The sequence below is a fragment of the Sciurus carolinensis genome, chromosome 1 (genome assembly GCF_902686445.1).
Source record: "Sciurus carolinensis chromosome 1, mSciCar1.2, whole genome shotgun sequence".
In the NCBI taxonomy this organism is placed as follows: Eukaryota; Metazoa; Chordata; class Mammalia; order Rodentia; family Sciuridae; genus Sciurus; species Sciurus carolinensis.
The window spans coordinates 8,480,955-8,504,270 of NC_062213.1; the positions used below are offsets into that span (position 1 = coordinate 8,480,955).

The following is a 23,316-nucleotide window of genomic DNA, read 5'->3' on the forward strand; positions in this document are numbered from 1 at the left end:
AGTGCAGAGAGCACACAGGCAGGAGGCTGCTGGCTGTCCAGTAGCGTTGGAAGGCACAGAGTTGTCACCCTTTCTGTCTTTGCAGCCTTTTTTTTTCTATTGCCTTTTACATTTCTCACTCCTTCACCTTCTTTTCCCCGCCACCTGTCATCACTGTGGTTTTGGGCACCAAGACTCTGGCACATGAGCCTTTGAGGAACAACTATTCCCAGGGTGTGTGCACAGGTTCAGGGCTGCAGACAGCTTGGGGTGCTTGGTTGACTTGTGGTTCATGTTGTTGGAGCCCATGGGGTGAGGGTGTGTGCGTGGAGTCATGGCCTAGTCATTCTAGGATAGTGGGATGGTTGGTTTACGGCAAATCTTGGAGGACTTTATCTGCCACCTTCTAAGGAAGATGGGAGCACAGCCTTTGAAGGGGTTTTAAGGAGAAAGTGTCAGGCTTAGATTCGAATTTTTAAGGAGAAAGTGATTGACTCTAGGGTCAAGGTGTAAGGTGGTTGGAGAGTGTGTTAGTTAAGACCCTACTAGTAGCAGCATCTTTAAAAACAAGTTATGAAATGAGTCTTCCTTATGTGACCAGGTGTCTGGGCCTTGGGTCCAGGGCTGGGTCCGTAGCACAGCTGTGCCATTAAGTTCCAGGATCTCCCTTTTCCTTTGTGACCCTGGGCTTCTCCTTGCCCTCTCCTGGTGGCTGGCCCCACTATAGTTCTAGGCGGGGGTGTGGCAATGTCCAGGGCAGTACCTCACCTTCTAGGGCAGAGCTCCTCTCAGAGCTCTAGCACCCTCCTCCCAGACACCACTGGCCAAGCCCAGGTCCTGCAGGCCCAGGTGTTAGCACAGCTGCAGGAGCTTCTCAGCTCTGTGGAGGGGCAGTTGCCCTCAAGGAGGGGCAGGCGCTGGAAGTGGGTAGGGTGGGAACCAGCACTGGGTACCTCCCAGCAGGAGCTGCTAAAGAGTTGGCGAGAGGCAAGATTCTTAACCAGTCTTGTCCTGTTCACAGCTCAGGTTGTTTTTTAAACTGGATTTTAATGTGACAAGGCTTCCAAACCTTCCCCATCCCATGCACCATGCTCATGACCCAGCTCTGCAGTGTGCTCACGCCTGCTGCCTAAAGCAGAGTGGGTTTGGGTCCTCCCTGCAGAGTGGGAATGCTTTAGACCCCTCCCCCTAACTCCAGCTATGGTGTGTGTGGGCTTGTTTAGTTTTTGATTCGTGCCATCAGCTGGCTTACGCTGTGGTGAGCTCTAATTCTCAGGTACTTTTTATGGGCATGTATCTATTCCTGGCATATCACCTACATATTGAATTGTGTCCCATGGCAAATTCTATTATACAGTGAAGCATCATTTTAAGGGCAAAAATTCCATAGATGTTGTCCTACCTTCTTGTAGCAACCAGCATATTCTGCTATAGTTGTTTATGCACGTGTATCACCCAGTATGCAAGCTACAAAAAAGACTTCTATGACTCAGACAATTTGTAGACCTTTGGAAATGTTTTTGTTATAGCCACTAAAAAATAAATAAAGCCCACACTGTTGTGGGGCATGGTACACACCACGCCTGTCAAAATGTGGGCTCTGACGGCAGCTTTGGACGCCTCCAGCTCCAGCTCTGCCTGTGTGCCCCCGTAGTTGTCCTGTGTCCTTCGAGGATGGACATCAGTGTTGGTTCTTGATTTGGCTTTGGAGCGAGGTTTTGGATTCATGCGCTTAGCTACTCATTTTTCTCTTCAGTTTGATGTTAACGTATTGAACATTGATTCTAATTATATAATTAAAGACCTTTTCCAGTCAATTTTAAACTTCCCTAACACTGTTTTACTGGGTCTAGAGACCATCCAAGCACCTGGACTATAGGCCAAGCACCAACAGCTTTCAGTTGTAGAACAGAGACTGAGATTGTTTGTTCTTACTGTGCCTCATTAGCCAAGGTTTTCTCTGGCCTCCCCTGGAGGGGACTCTCCTTCCAGGAATCAGTCCGTCCTCCTCCAGGCTGCCTCTGTGTGTTTACTGGTAGTTTGTGTTGGACCGCTGCAGGCTGCCTGGACTCCAGGAAACATCGCCACTTTGCCTTTCCTGCTTCCCTTGGCTCTCCCGCTCCCCTGACTTCTTACTGCCGCCTGGCTCTGGTAGCACCTCCCTGATAACCCCACATTTCAGCACTTTCCAAACCCCCTCCTTGTGCCTGCCTGCCTGCCACCTGTCCTGTGCCCACCCGTTCACCCCAAACGCACTCTGAAAAAGGCTTATGTGGAGTGGCATGCCCTCTGAAGCAGGGGCCGAGGCAGGGTATTGCAGATTTGATGACTTTCATGCTGAGAGAGCACCCCCCACCTGTCCTTCCTGTATTTCCTTCTCTCTTAGGGAGCTCGAATGAATTGCATCTGCATTAAATTCAGAGAGTTCTCTGTGCTCCTCAGCTGTAGCAGAGAAGCTGTCCTTACCCTTCTGGTGGATGCCACATTCCTGTGTGAGGGTTGCCGTTGCTGCCGTGGCGACGGGCTTGTCCTGTGGTGTACTGGAGTGCTTTTTGAGCCCCTCCAGCCCACCCTCCATGGTGCTGATGCACACTCCAAGCTTGGCTTTGGTCCAGCTGTTCCCTGGCTTGGTCTGCTTTGGTCCTCTGCCTTTGCCTTCCAGAGGTGCACCTGGGAGCCCGCTGTCCCTTGGGAACTAGACATGTTTTGTTTGGCTCCTGATTGCTTTAAGGAATTCTAGATTAGGGTCAGCCTTGAACAATTAGATTTCTCTTTTTGAATCTTCAGAAGATGTGAGTCACCCTCTGAACAGGGAGTCAGTCCTGTGCTCTGTTACTCAATCCCACTTCACAGCTTCTCTCACTCAGCTACTTGACTGGGCTCCATGAGCATTGGAGATTCACCCCCTAGAATGCACCGAAGAAAGATTCCAGACTCCTCCTGGGCATTCAAGGCTTTCCAAGACTTGGGCTTACTGCTTCTACCAGATTTATTTTATGCCCTCGTTCCCCATGAGTCAGAGCCTCTGGAGCACTCCTTGTCTTTCCTTTCTCAGCCTGGGGCACCCCTGTTTCCTACCATACCAATTCCTTTGACCCCCCATACCTGCTTGTGCTTGGTCCACTACTCCCAGCTGTTGCTTTAGTTACCTTGGTTTTTATGCGCAGTTGAAGGTTGCTTCTCTCTAAAGCCTTTCTGACCTCGTGGATGGAATCTTCATTTCCGTATCCTCCTGTTCCATTCAGCACAGAGCAGACTGCTCTTGATTGCACCTTTTGCATATCTGTTTCTTCTGCTGGGCTGCTGCCAGGGAAGGACCCGCCTGCCTCACTTGTTACACCTACCAGGTCCAGACCTGCGGGCAGAGGCACTGGGAAGTGTAAGCCAGGTATGGAGTGGCTTCTTTGGCAGGCTGTGAATCTCTCTGCAGTGTTGTTTATTGTTGAGTCTGGTGTCCGCTTCACCCCGCAGTGATTCCTGCTCCCAGTGGTGGCTGGGCTGGGTGTGTGGAATGTGCATCACATCGAAGGAGTGGCAAGCCACGAGGAGGTGCCTGAGGTGACAGGGCGTCTGTGTGGCTCTGTGGGCCGAGGAGAGGGACAGAAACCCACCTCCTTTACTGTCACCACCCCATGAGTGACCTGTTACTAATTTGAAAGGATAGTTTATATATCTTGGCATTTACTCCCTAGGTAATGAGTCGGACCTTGAACTAGAAAAGAAGTGTAAAGACGATGATCGAGAAAAGGCCCCGAAAAGACCTCGGGTGCAGAAAACAGAGAAAGTCCAGAAGATCTCGGGAAAGGAGGCGGGACAGCTTTCTGGAGCCAAGAAGCCCATCATCAGTGTGGTTCTAACTGCTCACGAAGCCATTCCAGGTGCCCATGACAGGCGGGGAACGACAGAATGGGCCTTTAGCACGGTGTCCCAGGGCAGCCTGGCAGGGTAGTCTGGGAGTTTTGGCTCAGACCTGTGGTCTTGGTGTCTTGTTTGCTGACGGGGCCCTCCTTCAGTCACTCATGAGTGTGGGATGACAGCAGAACTACTTCCCACCCAGGGCTGCGTGGGTAATGTGTGGGGTAGCCAGGGCTGTTGCCCCTGTGCCTTCACCTGCTGTGGGGTCTCTACGTCGGCCTCACCAGGAGCACTGACTTGTGTTCCTCCAGAGCCTCCACCGAGGTCCCCTCCCTTACCGCCAGCACCTGCCTCCTCCCAGGAAGGCAGCTCACTCAGCTCAGATAAATGCAGCTGTTCCCAGACCCAGGGAACTTTGCTTAACTATTTGCATTTTTAGTGGGTTCACCTAATATTGTATAATACGAGAAATTTCCATTTCATTTTATGTGAAATGATGGGTGGGTATGTTATGCTATTTTTTAGTCTCTTCCAGGATGGGACATTTTAAACAAAAAAGTAGCTTATAATAGTAGATTTCAAAGTATGATAATGTTTTGCTTTTTTTCTATTCATTTGGAATGGTAGCTATCAAAAAATTTACAAGATCAAGTTCAGGATTTTGAAGAATAACTACTGCCTTTTAAGCATCTATTTCCAATGCTAATAGTAACTCACAATTTTAAGTGAAAACTGAATAAATACTTCTCTGCCAAGTCAGGCAATCACTACAGAATATACAATGTAAAATTAGGTGGCTAGAACTTTCTGGAAAGTCACTTTGCCCCATTTAACTTCAGAACAGTATTATTCTGTTCTGAATAATTATCCTGTTCAGAGGAGAGTTTTATATTCTCAGTGGTTGCTAGAGAGTTTCTACAGTTTTTCTCAAAATTTAGTGGCAATATTTTGAGATTTTGACAAGTGAGGTGAAAGTGTAATTAGTTCTCTTTGATATTCCAGAAACAAGGGGTCGGTTGGAAACTTCTCTTTACAGCACTTGACTCCTCCCTTCACCCTGCCACACAGGTCCAGGCACACTCAGGCACATGCACATGCATCCTTGGTATGTGTATGCATGTGTGAGGGGTCCGCTGCTAGAAAGTGGTCTTTGATCATCTCATATAAAATCCAGGATGCAAAGGGGACCTTTGAGATTTTTTATTCTGAACTTTTCATATCATAATGATGGTCTGGAAGGAGAAATCCAGAGATGTCAAGGTAATGTCATACTTGGGACTGACCCCAGATGGTGTAAGTTCCTGTCTACACTCTCTTTTGCCCTTCCATGCTGTCTCCATGCAGCCTGTGCTTAAAGCTCAACACATGTGGCTCTGATTAAAACCTTGCATGTGACATGTTTGTAAGTGGAAATGTCCATCATGAGTACATTTAGATGGATAAGAAAACTTGCCCCTTCTCCCCTCACACACACACGTGCACACATGCACTAGAGTGCACAGGCGCACATTCAAGTTAAATGTGTCAGCTGAAGGATAACTAGTGTGTTGCACAGGACTCCTCCCATAAGGGAGTAGCCTTCCAGCAGCACTGCCTCTGCTGGGAGGGGTCAGTGCCTTTCTAGTGCCGCCCAGTAAGCAGTGTATTGTGCATGCATCTCAGGTGCTACCAAGATCATTCCAGTAGAGGCGGGGCCCCCTGAAACAGGTGCGGCAAATCCCGAGACCACCGCAGCAGACCTGGTGCCACGGAGAGGGTACCAGGAATACGCCATTCAACAGACCCCCTACGAGCAACCCATGAAGTCAAGCAGGTAAGTGTTCTGCCCTGTGTGACCCCAGCTGGAGATAAGCACAAGTGACCTCCACAGAGTGCAAGAAGTGTTAGTTTGTCTGCCTGCTGTCTGTTTGCAAGCTTAATTGTAAAGGATGCTGACTTCTTGACTTAAGGAAAGAATTCACTCTCCATTACAGGTCCTAGTGCATATTGCCTCTGAAATGCAAGGCACAGCAACTTGCTTTTGGAACTGGGCACCGATAGTCTTAACAAAGTGTGGAGCATTTCACTTCAAGCGAATGTGCTTGACCTTTATTAGGAAAGATATAAGTATAGCCTGACTTCTCTACTGCACATATTATGAACAGTCTTCATTCCCCTCTTTTAAAAGTACTGCAATAATGTTATAGTTTAGACATCCCAGATGATGTGAGTTCATGTAAACCATAGTTCCCTTTTCCAGATTTAATGACTATTGGTAGTTTGGTTCATGTCTCCATAATTTTTTCATGATACATTAACACACATTGCTTTAATTTTATTATGTTTTTCAAGCATGAAATACCAAGTGTACTGTTTTCAACTTCTAAAAAACTGCACCATGGAAACCTTTCATTTTAAAAAATATTAAGAGCTGGAGATGTAACTCACTGGTGGAGTGCTTACCTGGCATTTGCAGGGCCCTGGGTTTGATTCCCAGCACTGCAGAAATCTGTATTTGCTATCATGTGGGCCTGTTGTCCTTTAAATAGACAGATTTTGCTATGATGGACAGTGTAGTGATAAACATTTTTGAACACTCATCTTCCCATACTTCTAGACTTCCTGTGGGATAAATTGATAGAAGTGAAATTGTTGCATGGCAGGATATGATTACTTCAAACTTGAACCACCATTAAACTCTATGCTCCCAATGCAGAGAGAAGTCAATCTGACCCTGTGTGAAGGAGCATGTTTCCTTATGCCCTCCTCCCAGGGCGGGTGTCTCAGCTCTGATATGTCCCTGCAGAAGTCTGAAAATGTTTTCCCATCTAAGAGCAAAGACAAAGGGATGCCAGTTCCCAGTGTTTCCCTGTTTCTAGAAGAGGCAAAGTGAGGTCTTCTCAAGTAGAACTCAAGCCTAAAGACTGGACCACCCTCCGCTGGCTCCAGACTCTTCTCCCTGAGTTCAATGCAGCAAGCCGAGCACCTGTTACATGCTGGGTGCTGGCATGTGACAGAGTCCAACCCAGCCCCTACCCTGTGAACCTCGCACTCTGTGCAGCTCAACACAGTCGTTTGCCCTTGGTCATGTCACCCTGGCAAACAGTTGTCTGGTGGAATCTTAGTTCATTGGTGAGAATAAATGACGAGATATGAGTGTGGTGCCTCGCACATGTCACACCACTACACTGTCACATCACAGGGTCTGCTCCATGATTGGTAGCCTCAGTCCTCCGTTCTTGTACATATGAACAACTGAAGTCTTCGATGGACTTGTAAGAATACTCATTCCCCTGACAAATCTGTAATAGAATTGAATCTCCTGATTGTTCTCTGTCTCAGCTTAGGGGGATTTGCAGACCTCAACTAATTATCACAGTATTCAGGGTCTGTTGGGGAGGGGTTCAGCCGAATGACACCCTAGTACTCAAAATTCCATCAACAGATCTAGGCCACATTCCTGTTAGGCATGTTTTAATATTCATTGTGTCAATTATAGAATAGTTAAGAAAGGCAGCTTTTTTTTTTTTTTATGAGAACTTTGTTCTGTAAAGTATAGATTAAGACACTTAGGTTATATCATTTTTTTTCTTTAAACAGGTATGATACAGATTTATATAGAAAATTTTCTAAGCCCAGAAAGCTAAGGAACAAATAATTTGTAATCTCATTACCCAAAGACTGTTAATATTTTTAATGTATTTCCCTATGGCCTTTTTTCAGCATATTCATTTTATAAAATTGAGTTTATATTTTATATGTGATTTTGTATCTCGTTTTTGAAACTTAGTCACATTATATTTTCATTATTACTCAAATTAATCACAAACTTTATGCTTCTTAACTGTATGCATTAACTTATTAAGGATGTAGTGCATTCTACTCAGCTCTGGACTTGGAAGCCAATGAGATGATTTTTAAAATGCTCATCTGATTGTTACCTTGAAGGGTTTGCCTTGATCTCCATAGAACAGGTCTTCCAAGGTTGGCCCTCCCACCTCAGTCTCCTCCTCCTTGCTCCTCCTGGAGAAACATGAGCTTCAGCCACCTACTCCAGCCACTCTCTGGTCTCTCTTGTGGTACCTGTGGCTCCTCCCCACACCCTTAGTTAGCTACTGTTTGTTCTTTGGCTCTCTGCTCAGACATCCTGTCCTCAGGGGAGGCCTTCCCTTTCCCCCAGACAAGGTCGTCTGCCATGAACTAGGTGCTGGAAGCATCCTGCCTTTTCCTTCCAGCAGGGACCTGATGGTCCCTACTGCTGACTGGAAACTAGCAGGGTGAGCTCCAGAGAGGAGGTGTTGTTTGCTTTTGTTCTCTTTTGTATCTCTAGTGCCCGAAACCCTTTTCTAAATGAATGAATGAGTGAAAAAAAAGAAATATACCAAGAAAGTAGTTCTCTGTGTTGATGCCCTCAAGCAGTTTTCTGTTCTTAATGACTGTGGAAAACAGATAAGGAGCACCTTCATCTAAATTCCTTCTTTCAGGTAGATTCCCAGAGGTGGATCAACTGGGCTAAGTTATATGAACTTGTAAAGTTTGCCCGATTTCTTTCTAAAATGCAGCGTGACAGTAGGTCTCTCGCTGAATGGGCAACATTGGAGTAAAATAATCTAGTGGAAATTGTATGGACCTGAGTCCCTGTGCATCTGCTCATAGACATAGTGGTTGTGCTCAGAGTCAAAGGCCAGATGCTGTGCATCTTCATCAGATTTATCTCCCTCTGCCAGGAACAGGGCACGCAGGACTTTGCTAGGTACTTGTCTAATAATGCAAAAACTCAGAAGATTCTCTTAAGACCATTTTGATCTTGCATTAGAGGAGGAAATGCTGGGATTTGTTTATTTAATTAACATTATGAATCCAGGACTTTTTTTTTTTCTTCAATGTCCTTCATACCAATAAAATGTATCACCTTCTGGATATCTCTGTCATTTGGGAAAGGTCCAAATTACTTCCCTTAAATATGCCATGAGGATGCAGGCATACGAGTAACTTTCAAATTTGAATATTTTAATTATATCATGTGAGTCGTACCCACTGGTGTTTATGGACTGCAGTTCATTTAAAGGGTATTACTTTAGAGATGAGTTTACCTGTGTTGATCAGAGCTGGTTGTGCGGACAGTGTTATCAATGCAGACTGTACGGTTGTAGTAGGTAAAGCTTGATGGTATCTAATCAATAGCTCTGCATGAGTACTGGTGCGTCACAGGTCCTTTTTGGCTCACCGGACACCCCACTGGGAGGGAACAGTGATAGCCACAGAGGAAGTCCTACCTGCCTTTCTGGTTTCCTCTGCCTGTTTCTGTCCCTGGTGCGTATGAAGTACTTTGGTGACTGTCATGTGCTGATTTCAGAAACAATACTGCCATTTCAACAGTGGCAAAGCCCCATACAGGGAGCCTTCTCCATGTGCAGGATCACTGGGGATGCTGTCTGCATCAGTCATTTCAGGCAGTAGAGGGAAGGATGAGTGAGCAGGCTCTAGAAGCAGGTAGTCTGCTTGGGTTCTGATCACTTACCAGTTGTAAGATGTTGGGTAAATGCTCAGCTTTCTCATCTGTAAAATGGGTATAATAGGATTAAGTAGTCGATGTAGAGTTGGCCATGTTAGAGGTACTCAATAATCATTGGTTGGTGCTCTGTCTTGTTCAGCATTCACATTGAAGGGTGCAGGCTCCACAAGGCACACTATGCTTTTATTTTCTACCACATGCAAAATCTGACAGTGTCTGTTACACATTGGCAGTTGTTAATCACTGGCAGTCATTTGTTTAAATGTGTATGCATTTAATAAATGACAATGCTGTTTTCCCATCTGAGCTCTAAGCCAGCCCTGATGAAGGAGGACAGAGTCTGATGTCAGCTCTGCCTCTGACAGCCGTGGGGTTGGCACTGAGCAGCACTGATCTTTCTAGCTGTGCTGCAGTGTGAGGCAGCCTGCTGCTCACACCCCCAGGTGGAGCCACTTCTGGCCTGGTGTGCAGATGCCACCCAGGCTGAGCCCCTGCCATCTGCACAGCCAGGCATCTCCTCACCAGAAAGGGAGAGGCGGAGCTCAGCCAGGGAATTCTAGGATTTGTTCTAAATCCAACAATTAGATAAGTTGGTTTTTTGGTTTTCTTCTCCTGGAAGAAGCAAGGACCTGGAAAAAGACCCAGGGTCTTTCACTAATGAGTGGCCCTTATATGGAAGCTTGCAAAATGGGAATGAAGTCACCCCAACAGTGGTTGAAATGAACAGGCAGGTCTGGATTATCAAAACAGCAGAACAAGCTGGACGTGGTGGTGCATGCCTGTGATCCCAGCGACTCAGGAATCTGAGTCAGGAGGATGGCAAGTTTGAGACCAGTCTCAGTGACTTAGTGAGGTCCTAAGCAAATTAGCAAGACTGTGTCTCAAAAAAATAAAAAGGGCTGGGGATGTGATTGAGTGGTAAAGTGCCCCGGCTTCAATCCCCAGTACCAAAAACAAACAGGACCCCCTGACCCTAAACAACAAACTACTCTCATGGAGACTAAATTCGTCCCAGTAAGACTCCATCTGTCAAAAAAAAAAAAAATTCCAGAATGCATACAGATCAGCTTTGTAACACACATGGTTACTGTTGTGCTTGTGTGAGTGACAAATCTCACATCCCTTTGCCTTTTTTCTTATTCTTTAAGACATTTCTTTCAGCAAGTCTTTCCCAGCTACCTTCATCCACATTGGAGTCTCTCTCCTTCTGCCCTGCATACATACCTCTCAGCACTGGCCACCCTGACCTGCAGTATTTTCTGACCTGACTTCTCTTTCCCTACGGGACCAGGACCTGCTGTTTTGTCTGGTCTGTGTCTGACCAGCTGTCCTTCTGGTCCTATTTGTTGAGTGAATGATGCATTCACCTGTCCTCTGCCCCATTGAGTTCACTACTAAGCCTTTGGTGCTTGCTTACTGAGGAAGGTAACTTTACTGTCTTCTGTCTCTAGGCTAGGTCCCACCCAGCTGAAAATCTTCACTTGTGAGTACTGCAACAAGGTCTTCAAGTTCAAGCACTCACTGCAGGCCCACCTGAGGATCCACACCAATGAGAAGCCATACAAGTGCCCGCAGTGCAGCTATGCCAGCGCCATCAAGGCCAACCTCAACGTGCACCTGCGCAAGCACACCGGGGAGAAGTTTGCTTGTGACTACTGCTCTTTCACGTGCCTCAGCAAGGGCCACCTCAAGGTGCACATCGAGCGGGTGCACAAGAAGATCAAGCAGCACTGCCGCTTCTGCAAGAAGAAGTACTCTGACGTCAAGAACCTCATCAAGCACATCCGGGACACACATGATCCGCAGGACAAGAAGGTCAAGGAGGCCTTGGATGAGCTCCGCCTGATGACCAGGGAGGGCAAGCGGCAGCTGCTCTATGATTGCCACATCTGTGAGCGCAAATTCAAGAATGAACTGGACCGTGACCGCCACATGCTGGTCCACGGTGACAAGTGGCCCTTTGCTTGTGAGCTCTGTGGCCATGGGGCCACCAAGTACCAGGCTCTGGAGTTGCATGTCAGGAAGCACCCCTTTGTGTATGTCTGTGCCATCTGCCTCAAGAAGTTCGTCAGCTCCATCAGGCTGCGCTCCCACATCAAAGAGGTGCATGGGGCAGCTCAGGAGGCCTTGGTCTTCACCAGCTCCATCAACCAGAGCTTCTGCCTCCTGGAACCCGGTGGGGACATCCAACAAGAGGCCTTGGGGGACCAGCTGCAGCTCGTGGAGGAGGAGTGTGTTTGCCAGGGGATGGATGTGCTCAAGGAGGAGGCCTGTCCTGAGGATGCTCAGCAGGAGGAGGGCCAGAAGGAGCTGGAAGTCCCCGTGCAAATGCCTGACTCGGCTGTGCCCTTGGGCACCACTCAGGCTGAAAGTACTGCCCTGTCCCCCTGCGAGCTGGAAACCACCGTGGTCACATCAGATTTGCATTCTCTTGCTGTGGTTTCAGACGATTTTTTGTTGAAAAATGATGCCTCCTCTCCTGAGGCTGCTGCTGCTGCTGAGAAGACCCTAGGAGCCCAGCACGGAGGCTCAGCCCAAACTCAGGGGCAGGAAGTCACACTGTTGCTACCCAAGGCCAAAAGTGCAGGATCCACCCAGGAGACTGAGCGTGCTGAGAGCCCTCCAAGAGAGGGCCAGAAGGAGGCTGCCCTTGCAGCCAGTGAACCAGATCCTAGCAGGTGTCTCAGGTCAAACCCAGCTGAGACTGCAGACCTCCTTCCTCAGGTGACTGATAGTGGGGACATCTTGGGTCGTCCTGACTCTTGTAAATCTGCCTCTGAGCACCGGCCTGGCAGCACTGCATTTATGAAGGTCCTGGACAGTTTGCAGAAGAAGCAAATGAACACGGGCCTGTGCGAGAGGATCCGGAAGGTTTACGGAGACCTGGAGTGTGAATACTGTGGTAAGAAAAGGCCGCACTGGGCGTGCGCTGAGTGAAGCTCTCTTTCCCAGCAGCCCTGTCCATGCCCAGCTCTGTCACCTCGGGCTCCACTGGAGCTCATGTCTCTTTGCAAAGAACACCTCCTAAACGAGCCACCCTCCTCCATGGTAGATAGGAACAGGTGACCCCGTGTTGAAGGTAGCAGTTGGCGTCTTTGGAGGCAGCCAGGATGACTGCGCAGTAGACCGTGCTGGCGTGGTCACGTGCGCATGCGGAGGGTTACACACAGCCTCTACCAGCACTCTGCCTAAGAAGAATCTTTCTTCTGGTATGTGACAGGTGTCAAGTCGAGCTGTGAGTTGTGGCCACATTCTGGGTGAGCAGAGAGAGGGTATGAAAGTGGCCACAGCTCTTTGTAGAGTGGCCCCGAACGGCACCCTTCCAGCGCACAGTAAACGCACGGCTACTGGATCTCCTGGGAGCTGGGGTGCAGGGAGTGGGGAGCCCAGCTCCAGACCTGGGTTGGGGACTGCCAGTGGGGCTTAGAGACTCTTTTGTTTGTGCATGTGCAGCGTAGTATTTGGTCCTCACAAACATTTCTTTTCCCCTCCCTGTCCCTAACAACATGCACAAGATGATAGCACCTTAATATGTGCAGTCTGGAAACTACTTTGAGAAGTAGTTTCCAGACAGAAATGTGGTGGAAAGGCTGAGGGTGGCCTGGACAAGCTTGCGAGGGAGAGAGATGTAGTAGTTAAAAAATAATAATAATTAAAAAAATTCAAATTCAGTATAAAAGAAACTTCCTTGTTCTCATGTGAAAATATTTTTTTAGGCAAACTTTTTTGGTACCAAGTGCATTTTGACATGCATGTCCGCACCCACACCCGGGAACATCTGTATTATTGCTCCCAGTGTCATTATTCTTCCATCACCAAAAACTGCCTTAAACGCCATGTAATTCAGAAACACAGTAACATCTTGCTGAAGTGTCCCACTGACGGCTGTGACTACTCGACTCCAGATAAATATAAGCTACAGGCACATCTTAAAGTTCACACAGAGCTGGTAAGTAGCACGCCCAAGTGGCAGCCCTGTCTCCCCTGGGTGCTCATTGCTTTCTCAGATTGATGCTTATGGAGGTGTCCCTTGCTGCAGGCCGTCCACATGTGGACGTCCAGTCCCGAAAGCAGGGAGTGCCTTCCCACTCCACAGCTCCTCCTCCACGGAAGGCGCCACTGGACTGCTTTCACAGCAGGAGTCACTAATATGTTGAAAAAAAGGTTAGATCGAACCAATTGCTTTCTGTGCAGATTTGTCAGCATCTGAGAAAAGTCTCCAGAAGAAGGTCTACAGAATAGAAATAAAGCAAGGGTTTCTGAAATGACATTTTGACAAGTTACCAGCAAGGGGGATGATGAAAATAGCTGCCAACAAATGTTATTGGGAGATTAAATTAGATAAATTAGATCAGATGGTTATACTAGGAAGAGTATTGGGCACATATAAGAACACAGAGAATGCTGGTGACCTCTGCTGTCATGTTATCATGTTACTTGTTGTGAAACACTCATAGTGTCTGCGAAGCACTTTTATTAAAAAAAAGTGATGTGTTAATTTGAGGTGCTGTTGGTATTCACAGTGGTAATGTTTGTTTAGTTCTCCAGTGTGAGATCGTGTAACAGTGAATGGATGCTCACATTTGTAGATTCCAAATTGACTCAAGAGGCTGACACCTGAGAGTGACTTGAGCCTCCTTCAAGGAGGCACACCTGGCCCAGGTGTGGTTCTGTTTTGATTGCATGCTGTTTAATAGTACAGACAGCACAAAATGAAGCTTCAGAAATTTGGTGTGCTGCCATGGTTTTGGAACCTCCCAGGTGTTTTGTCACAAAGGGTGAAGTCGAGGTGTTTGGATACTGTGGGTTTTGAGGCTGAATGCTGGCTTCCAACACTGTTCCCAGCATGCCTACACGCTGTGTGACCTTGGACAAATCAGATGTCCTTTCTGAGATCTTTCGTAGCATTTTGTATGAAGCATATACATAAAGTTCCATTATATGCCTGCACACACGTTTACATACATGCACACATACAAACTCAGATACATGCACACACATTTTATGTACAGATGTGTTTACATGCCCCCATGTGTACACAGGTGTTTGTCTCTGTGTGGAGCTCTTCTGTGGATACTGGGAGGTGGCATGGGATGCTCTAGGTGAAGAACTAGGCAGGGCGTTGGCCATGTGGTTGCCTCTGTGTGGCTTCTGCTTGGCACCTGGCACTTCCTGGTCCACATTTCCTCTCCCTCCCTGTTTGTCCCTTCCTCCTCCTCCTCCTCCTCCTCTTCTTCCTCCCCCCCCCCCCCCGTGAGCAGGTCATCAAGGCATTCAGTTTGTAATTTTTTATTGAATTACTGTCTGCTTGTCATTGCTTCCAGTTCCCTCTTAGAGCAAGAAGACTGGAAGTGGCAGATTCACTAAGGTGCCTTTGCTGCAAAGTCTTCTGCGGTCGAGAGGGAGAGAAGCTGGCGTGAGCACCAGTTCTTGGGAGAAGACCTATAGGGTGGCAGTTGAGAGCAGGAAACATGCTACTGGGTGTTAACCCTGGCATCCCACTTACCGTGGGTAGCCTTGGGACGAGTCATGTAACCACTCTGTGCCTCAGTTTACCCATGCTTAGCTGAGATGAAGCGAGGGGATGTATGTCAGTTTCTCTTCACAGTGCCTGGCCTGGAGTAAGCACTGTTGCCTGTAGTATCATGGATTTTGAGGTTTTGAGCTGCAGACTCCAAAGAGTGGGCAAGTTGTCACCGTGCGAGTGACCATCTTTGCATAGGGACAAAGGAGAAGCGAGTGCTCTGAGTAAGGGAGCATGACCCGGCCAGGCATGTAAAGGTGGTGCTGTCCTGCCTGTTGTCAGGACCCACGTTTTCTTAGTAGCATTGAAGTCAGATTTCCACCTTCGCCACACTGACATTTGCAAGTCTTCAGATGAGACCTGTTCAAAGATGAGCAGTGGCTTCTGCTTCTGAAGCAGGAGGCCTTCAGCTCTAGCCGGGGCTTCAAGTGTGGTAAGATGGGCCAGGATGCTGAGTTACTGTCAGCGTTTTCTAAGAAGCAGGAGAACTGCTGCTGTATCAGGAGCATCGCTTACGGAAAAGGTCCCAGTATTTTGAGTTAGACATCACTTGTCTTCTGAGCCTGTAAGTCGCTTCTGTGATGAAGCCAAGCGTTCCGATGGCAAGCTGACACAGGAAGTCTTCTGCCGCCCCTCATGCAGATGTTTTTGCCCTGACAGTGAAGATGCTATCTCCCAATGTTTTATGTGGATCTCCAAGGCACATTACCAGGAATTTTCTTTTTGGTAGTGGCTTTATCGAGACATAATTCACATATTATACAATTTGTTCATTTAAACATCAGTGACTTTATTATGTCCATAGTTATGTGACTGTCAGCACAATTAACTTTAGAACACATTTGTCATCCCATGAGGAAGCCATTTCCATTAGCTGTCGTCCCTCACTGAGCCCCTAGAGACCACTGATCTGCTTTCTGTCTCTGGATTTGCCTGTTCTGGACACTTCATATAAAAGGAATCATGAAACCTTTTATATGCGACTCTCTTCCATCTCGTCATCTGTAGTTTGGCATGTGTTCACACTCCGCTCCTGTCAGCCCAGTGGTTCTGTGTCGTGTGGATGCCCTGCATTGTGCTGAGTTTGAGGATACTTGCCGCCATCCTTCCAGGGGTAACTCCACACTGTCCTTGGAAACGCTTTCCACAGTTTGAAGACGCTGAGAAGAAAGGGCCCCATCCTTATTCAGCAGTGTTGTCTTTATGGTCCCTCCATCCCCCGTTCCTGTCGGGAGTGGTGTCGTCGCTGCTGTGAAGCAGACGAGTGTGGGGACGTGGGCCCCAGTAAGGGTCGCAGCTCCAGTCTGTGTCCTCTTGCACACGTCATTGTGTTTCTGAGTTCTGTTTCCCTTTTCCAGAAAGTGGAGGCTGACACCTCCCTGCTTTCTGAGACAGGGCGACCATGCACATGGCGTGCAGGAGCCTTCAGGATGTCCGTGGCTGCGCTGAGATTCTGTTCCTGGGAGGCACTGGCTGGTCAGGGAGTGGCGCGGTGACCGGGAAAAGCGTGGGTGCTGGGCTTCCTTCCTTGACCGGTACCCTGGCAGTGGGAGCAGGTCTTACTGTGATTCTGTAATTGGCGTTTCTGCTTTGAGCTCAGATTCCTATGCAGAGAAAAACCTAAGGACATTTAAAAGAGCAGCCCTCCTACCCTTCAGAGGGCCTGTATCCAACTCCATTCCAGTTGTATTACGATGCTGGGAGAATGTGGCAAATTGCCAGTTCCTGTGACTCTGCCTATTCTTACTTAGCTAAAAATGAATGTAATGGTTGAAAGGAGTGTGCACACCTAGTATAACTTCTTCCCATCACCTGCTTTGTCCATTAGGAACTCTGTGGTGTCAGTTCATAGTCAAAGATACACAGTCATCTCTTGTTATCCGTGAGGATTGGTTCCAGGTTACCCATGACACCAAAATCCAAGGATGCTCAAGGTCCTTACACTAATCGGTATAGTATTTACACATAACCGCCCACGTATTTCAGATCATTTCTAGACCACTCATAATATCTAATACAAAGTAAATGCCATGTGAACAGTTGTTATACTGTATCAGGTAGGGAATAATAACAAGGAAAAGTACAGACTTTTTTCCCTAGTATTTTTGGATTCACAATTGGTTGAATCTACCGATGAGGAACCTATGAATATGGAGGGCTGACTATATTGGCATCAAGGAAATTTGCGGACCTAGTCAAAGGAGTTAGTGATATTTCCAGAGCAGATCCTTTCTTTATAGCATTGTACAAACTTTGTAAATAGGAGATGTCAGAAAACATGATCTTAGTAGAATGAGAGGGGAGTAGAGTCTCATATACTCAAGTTCAGATCTCATATCGACCTCTGTGATTTTGGGCAATTTGTTTAGCTTCCCTGAGCCTCAGTTTTCTCATCTGAAAAATGGGGGTAAAGTCCTTTCTCCTACTTCTCAGAATTGTGGGGATTAACCCTAATCCAGGTTAGCATTCTCTCAGAGGAAAGGTCCGTAGATCATGATCCGTGAGAAGGTTGTATAATCCACTTAGTGAGGTGTGATTAGCTATTTTAAAAACGAAATAGGATAGAATGAAATAGAAATGCTCAGCGGTAGTCACCCATACCCAGGATAAGTGCGGCTTTTTGTGGTCTTGGTTCAATGTTAAGCGTTCATACATCGGTGTGTACAGTGTGCTGGGTGGTTTTGTCAAGGGGGCAACCTCCTGGGGTCCTGTTGTAGAGGACTGTAAGCCACTGAGCACAGTGCTATAGTTGGTGGCCTCCTGAGTCACCGTCCAGTGGGGGCAATTGTTGAGTGTGATTCCTGGACTCCCACCTCCATCGCATTTGAGGCGGGGTTCTGGGGTTGTCACAGAAAGAAGTTCCTCCTAACACAGAAGCATGAAACAGCAGTGAGCGGGGCTTATGGTGCCTGATATGCCACTTTATCCCCTGTGCCTCTGACTTCCTCTGACTTTTGTTAAAAAAAAAGATGATTTATTTTTATTGGTACATTATAATTATATATAATAGTGGGATTCACTATGCCGTATTCACACATGAACAAAATTTACATTTTTTCTCAGAAGAGCTCAGAAATACCTGTCACTAAGGCCATTGCAGTCATTGGAGCTTGAACCTGGGAGCTGGCATATATAGTGTTGCTTTTAAGTCTTAGAAGGGGTGTGGCTTTGCTTCCCAACCTCTCTAGTCCCTCACTTGTACATGGGGACGTTAGTTCCACCCTCCAGAATTCCTGGGAGAACTTAGTGCGATAATGTTTGTAAGAGACACGGCACGGTCACTGGCCTGCATGGAGGAGCCTGTCCAAAGTGCCTGCTGCAAGGAGGCGGAGGAGGGTCACTGGCAGTGGGGGTGTGGCACGTCCTCCAGGGTCTCTGATTTCTCTGTGCATGTTTAGGATGTTTGGCCTCAGGGTTTGAGAAGTGCCCCATTTATTTTTGACTGTACAGGAACTCATATTTAAACGATCTTACGCGTACTTGCTAAAAATAAGCCGAAATAATCTATTGCTAACAGAGCACAAGAAAGTAGAGGAAAGTACTTTTGGTATCTTTTTGGAAACAAATGGGTACTTCTGGTCAGTATGTATTTTTATCAAGTAAAGGGAACTGTTATTTAAAGTGATTGAACATAATGTTTCTTCCTTTTCAAGAGCTGCAAGAGTATGATCCTTTCTTATTTGATCTCAAAGCAGGCTGGTCTCAGTGTTGTCCTGTTGGGGCCTTTCATCCACTGTGCAGCAGGCCTTAGGCTACCAGAGCTTGTAGATAGCACAGCTGTGTTTGTGTATAGAATAGCTGAGGTTAGCACCGACGGGTATGTCCATCTCCAGTGGAAAGTAGCATCTTCTGCCGCAGTCCTAAGTCAGGTGCATTCTGGCTGTTTTCTAACTTGATCAACTCAATATGACCTAAGCGCCACACTTCTGTGCCTCATTGCACCTCCTGCCTCCCTCCATGCTGATTGGTGGGCTCTGAGTATGTGCGTGTCTCCCTAGTGAGCCGGTGTGCGCTGGGGTTTTACACCTTCATCCCTAGCACAGTGCCTGGCATGTAACGGGACCCCTTAACATTTGAGGAACGAGTAAGTGAAGCTGTAGAGGAAAGTAGGCACCACGACCAGGGAATTTATTTGTGAAAAATTGTTCAGTGTGAAATTCCTTGCCTGTGTTTCAGTGACTTGATGTCAGGTATTCTATAGGGCCACTTACTCATGTGTGGGTTACATGCCTGTGGTGTGGAGGTTCAGACTTGAGAACTGTCTAGTTCCTTTGGGGGCCACGCCACCTGCCTCCGAGGTGCCCAGAATGGTGAGCTGGTTGCTGTGCCTTGGACCTGGGGCTGGCTTGGCACCCTTGCCATTACTGTGGCTCCCGCTGGTGTCCCCCTTCTTTCAGAGGGTCCTGATTGCTTTGAAGGTGTCTTCATCTGGGCACACAGACTCCAAGGCCTGGGTGCTTTCCCATCTCATGGCCAGGTCTCTCTTCTCTCCCACTCCCCGCCGCTGCCAGGTGCTCTTTAAACCACAGCTCTTTTTAAGTTTGCTGTGTGGTCTTCATCCCAACTCTAAGGAACTGATGTTTTGAAAAAGAAGTAGATGAGTTCTAAGAGTTCACCCTTCTCCCTGCACCCGCTACCACTGTCTGTGTCCTTCTGACAGTCTTCAAAGGCATCCCAAAATAGGGGTCCTGATAAGCTCTAAGATAAATTGCTTTCAGACTCTCAGGGATTAAAAGAAGAAAATCACATAGCAGGGGCTCCAGGAGATCAGTGCAGCGCCTTCAAAGCCCTTCTGAATGCTTCCATCAGCCTTGATGCTGAGGGTGCCAAGGGGCCGCTGGGTGGTGGAGCCTCCTCCAGGATGCCACAGGGGGGCATGGCACTGTGAGCAGGAGGTTGAGGGCAGTGCAGGACAGTGACAGGAGTACACTGAGCAGCTCTGAGCTCGTTTGGCACAGCCTGGGATTATGGTAGGATCTGTGGTTGGCCAGAAAGCTCAGGATGGTTTCTCAAGAATTTCCTACACTCAGACACGTGGGCTTGGCAGGCATTGTTGAGTCCCAGGTGTTTGGTGGGATATGTTCCCACCAAAATCCTACTGTTCGGAGGGATTTTTATTTTGTTTTTTTAATGTAACATCCCCTTTCCTAAGTGTGCCATTTAATAGAGGATGAAACTGAGGCACTGGAAAGTCAAACCACTTGTGAATTTACAGGTACTAAGGGGAATCTTGGGGGCTCTGAGCCCTGAGTCTGTGCCTCTGGTCACAGCCTTACAAGAGCAAGTGCTCTGGAGGTCAGAGGCCTGGTTTGGCTTTCCACCCTTGCACTTTGTGGTGGCATGACCTTGGGCCCCCTCCTGTGTCCATGGAGTTCTCAAGATGTCAGCATGGCTGTGGTGCTGGTGGTATGGGGTGTGGCATGGACCGTGGGCCTGCCTCCCCTTCACTGAGGCAGGAAAGTGCTTGCTGGGTGCTGAGCTCCCAGGTGGGGATTCTTCCTGCTGCCAGCCCTCCTGAACGTGGACTGTGCTGACATTGCCAGGACACACAGTCCAGAGCATCTCCCCACTGGGGGCTTCTTTGAGTCTTGTTTCTGGGTTTCCTTCATCTGCATGCAGACGTCCTTCCCACCAGGCTTTGGCTCTCTGGAAGACATGGGCCTGGGAGGTGAGTCAGAGGAACTCCACACTGGGTGGCTCACACAACAGCCATCTGTGGTCTCAGAGCTGGAGACTGGAAGTCCAGGGTCAGCATGTTAGCTGGTCGCTTCCTCCTGAAGGCTGTGAACAGAGCATCTGCCCCGGCCTCTGTCCTGGCCTCCACGTCCTTGGCTTGTGTGTACCTCAGCCCAAAGTTCTCCCTGTGTATGTTTGTGTATAAACTTCTTTTTATAGGAATACCAGTCATGTTGGGTTATAGCCTACCCTGGGAACCTCATTTTACCTGGGTCACTTCTGTGGAGACCTTTTCTCCCATGAAGGTCACATTCTGAGGAACTGGAGGTCAGGACTCCAATACAGAAATTTTGTGGGGAACTGAGTTCAACCCATAACACCCACTCTCTGGAGAAACCTGATGTGAAGTAGCTCTCATGTGACCTCTGGGAGACAGGGAGATGAGCAAAGTGTATGGCCTGATCATCCTGAGAGCTGCTCCCTGGTTGGGTGTGTAACATTGGTGACCAGGGTTGACTAAGCTGGCAGTGGTGCAGAATGATCTCCTTTCCTGAAGCCTTGAAGGGAGATGGCCTTGGAGTGGCAAGAGGCATCCTGGGGCCGGAGGGGCACACCTGGACACTCCTGTTCTGACTCCTGACCCTTCCTCTCAGACTTTGGCCTCAATTTCTTAATCTATAACATGAACATGAAGAATTCTTTCCTTTTGTGGTTGCTTGTGGGTCTCAATACAGTGACCTACATGAACCCCCTGCAGACCATGCAGGGAGTGCTGGGAATGCAGTCTGCTGCTGGGTTGTGGAGTAGCACTGGTCCCGGTGGCGGAACTGTGGCTATCCCCAGGCCCAGGACTGGCTGCTAAGCCCCTGCCTCCCTTCTGAGACGGAGCCGATCCCTGTCCCCTCTGCTGAGCCCTCTGGGCTGTGCAGGGCCCAGTGGAGACTTAGTGAAGCTCTTGGAAGGATGCGCCCTGTGGCTACTTTTGACAAGACTGCTACTGCTGATGGTGGTGGTGGTGACAATATTGGTGGTGGTGCTGGTGGTGGTGGTAGTTATTTTTCTACAGATGATCAGTTGATTGTGTTCTCTTTCTATTAAGGACAAAAGGAGTTATTCTTGTCCTGTGTGTGAAAAGTCTTTTTCAGAAGATCGATTGATAAAGTCACATATCAAGACCAACCATCCTGGTAAGGTTATGGGTTTTGGAATGGAAGATTAATTTTTAAATGCTTATGTTTACTTTAAAACACAGCTTTATACATCGACTGTGCTGCATGGAAATGAAGAGGGATGAAGACATGATAAATTCAAGGGAAACAATCATTTGTATTTAAAGCTGGGATAGCTATGTAGTTATTTCAATTTTTCCTCTCATCTGGCCCTGAGCTATGCCTCCTTCCACCCCCTGTGGTTTCAGTGACCCCTCTCCCCTTCAGTGTGAACTTGGATGCCTTTAGATGGGTCTCCTAAGCTTCAGATCTGACCAGATCCTTCCTTGTGCCTGGCCCTTGTTCTAAGTTGGTGTTATCCACAGTGGTGGTATAAATGGCATTGCATGCACCAGGCTGAGGGGCTTCCCTGAGTTGGAGTGACCATTACTGTGGACCTCTCATCCCATGCTGCTCAGATATGTGACCTGTCACTACCTGGGCATCCACATGCTAGTGCGTCTTGCCACCTGGTGTACCTACCTTCTTGTGCCTGGATAATTCCTGTTTGTTGTCCTCCCTCACAGCCCTGTCCTTGAGGAGGGTCTTGTGGCCAGCCCTCCCGCTGACACTGTGGTATGCTGGCCACTTGTACTCTCCCCATCCCCCATGGGATCCTTGAGGTGGGGCCAGGGAGAGCAGATGTGGGCCCACTGCACTGTGTAAATGAGTGACAGGCAGGCTACATGTGGCTCTCTCTGTGTCCTTGCCTCTTTCCTCTTTTCCTGTCTGCCCTGGCATAAAGGAGCTGACTCGCTGATTGTAAATGACAAGACACGGAGGAAGATAAATAGCAGAAGGGCCGCAAACACTCCTGTCTTCTCTGGGAATGGACCGCCTGAGCCTTCATCAGTGTGGCAATGCGTGGGCCTCCTGATGCTCTGAAGGTCCAGTGCTGTCCTTTCCCTGTTAACCTGCATCCTAAGTGACCAGTGGTCCAATATGAGTCAAAGGTAGTCATGTAAAATTGCCAACCTTTGCTCATGAAGAGAGGTAAAGCATCCTTTCTTCATTATTTTAAACTTCATTATGGAAAACCCCAAGCAAGTATGAAAGTATACTGAATAAGTTAAGGACCCCATTACCCATAACTCAGCTTCCACAGGCATCTGCATTTTGTAGATTCTCTTTGCATGTATCTACCCTATAAACTTCCTTTTCTAGAATATGATATCATGCCGTTTTCCCATAAAACAGTTTACAAATCATCTCCAACTAAGTCATAGTTTTCTCAATATAACACTGTGTCACCAATAAAAAACAAAATTAACAGCGAGTCCTTCTTTCTACTTGTATTTGCCTGTCTAAACTTAAGTTGCAAGCAATTTTGTTTAGTGATTATGTCTCTTGGGTTTCTCTTGTCCTGTGCCCTTCCAGCCTTCCCATCCCCACCTTTTCTCCCTGCCATTGATTTCGGAGAGAAACTGAGTTGCTTTCGCTAGAGACAGTGTTAACATTCTACAGTCGTCTGATCATTGCTTTGGATATTTTCTTCATTCCTTGTGTTTCATGTCAACAGGTATTTTATCAGATTGTGGTTTAGTTTTTTAGACAAAGGTGCTGTCTCATGACATGTTCAA

General features: G+C 47.7%; 1 protein-coding gene across 2 annotated transcripts in view; it reads left to right on the top strand.

Annotated features, from left to right (window-relative positions):
* Positions 1-23,316, top strand: part of Zfat (zinc finger and AT-hook domain containing) — a 210,128-nt gene that overhangs the window by 66,613 nt on the left and 120,199 nt on the right. For both annotated transcript variants that reach the window (XM_047522686.1, XM_047522695.1), the window contains exons 4-8: positions 3,672-3,857; positions 5,497-5,647; positions 10,780-12,230; positions 13,045-13,277; positions 21,628-21,715. In XM_047522686.1, coding sequence (XP_047378642.1) covers positions 3,672-3,857; positions 5,497-5,647; positions 10,780-12,230; positions 13,045-13,277; positions 21,628-21,715 — 2,109 coding nt within the window. The remainder of the gene's footprint in view (positions 1-3,671; positions 3,858-5,496; positions 5,648-10,779; positions 12,231-13,044; positions 13,278-21,627; positions 21,716-23,316) is intronic.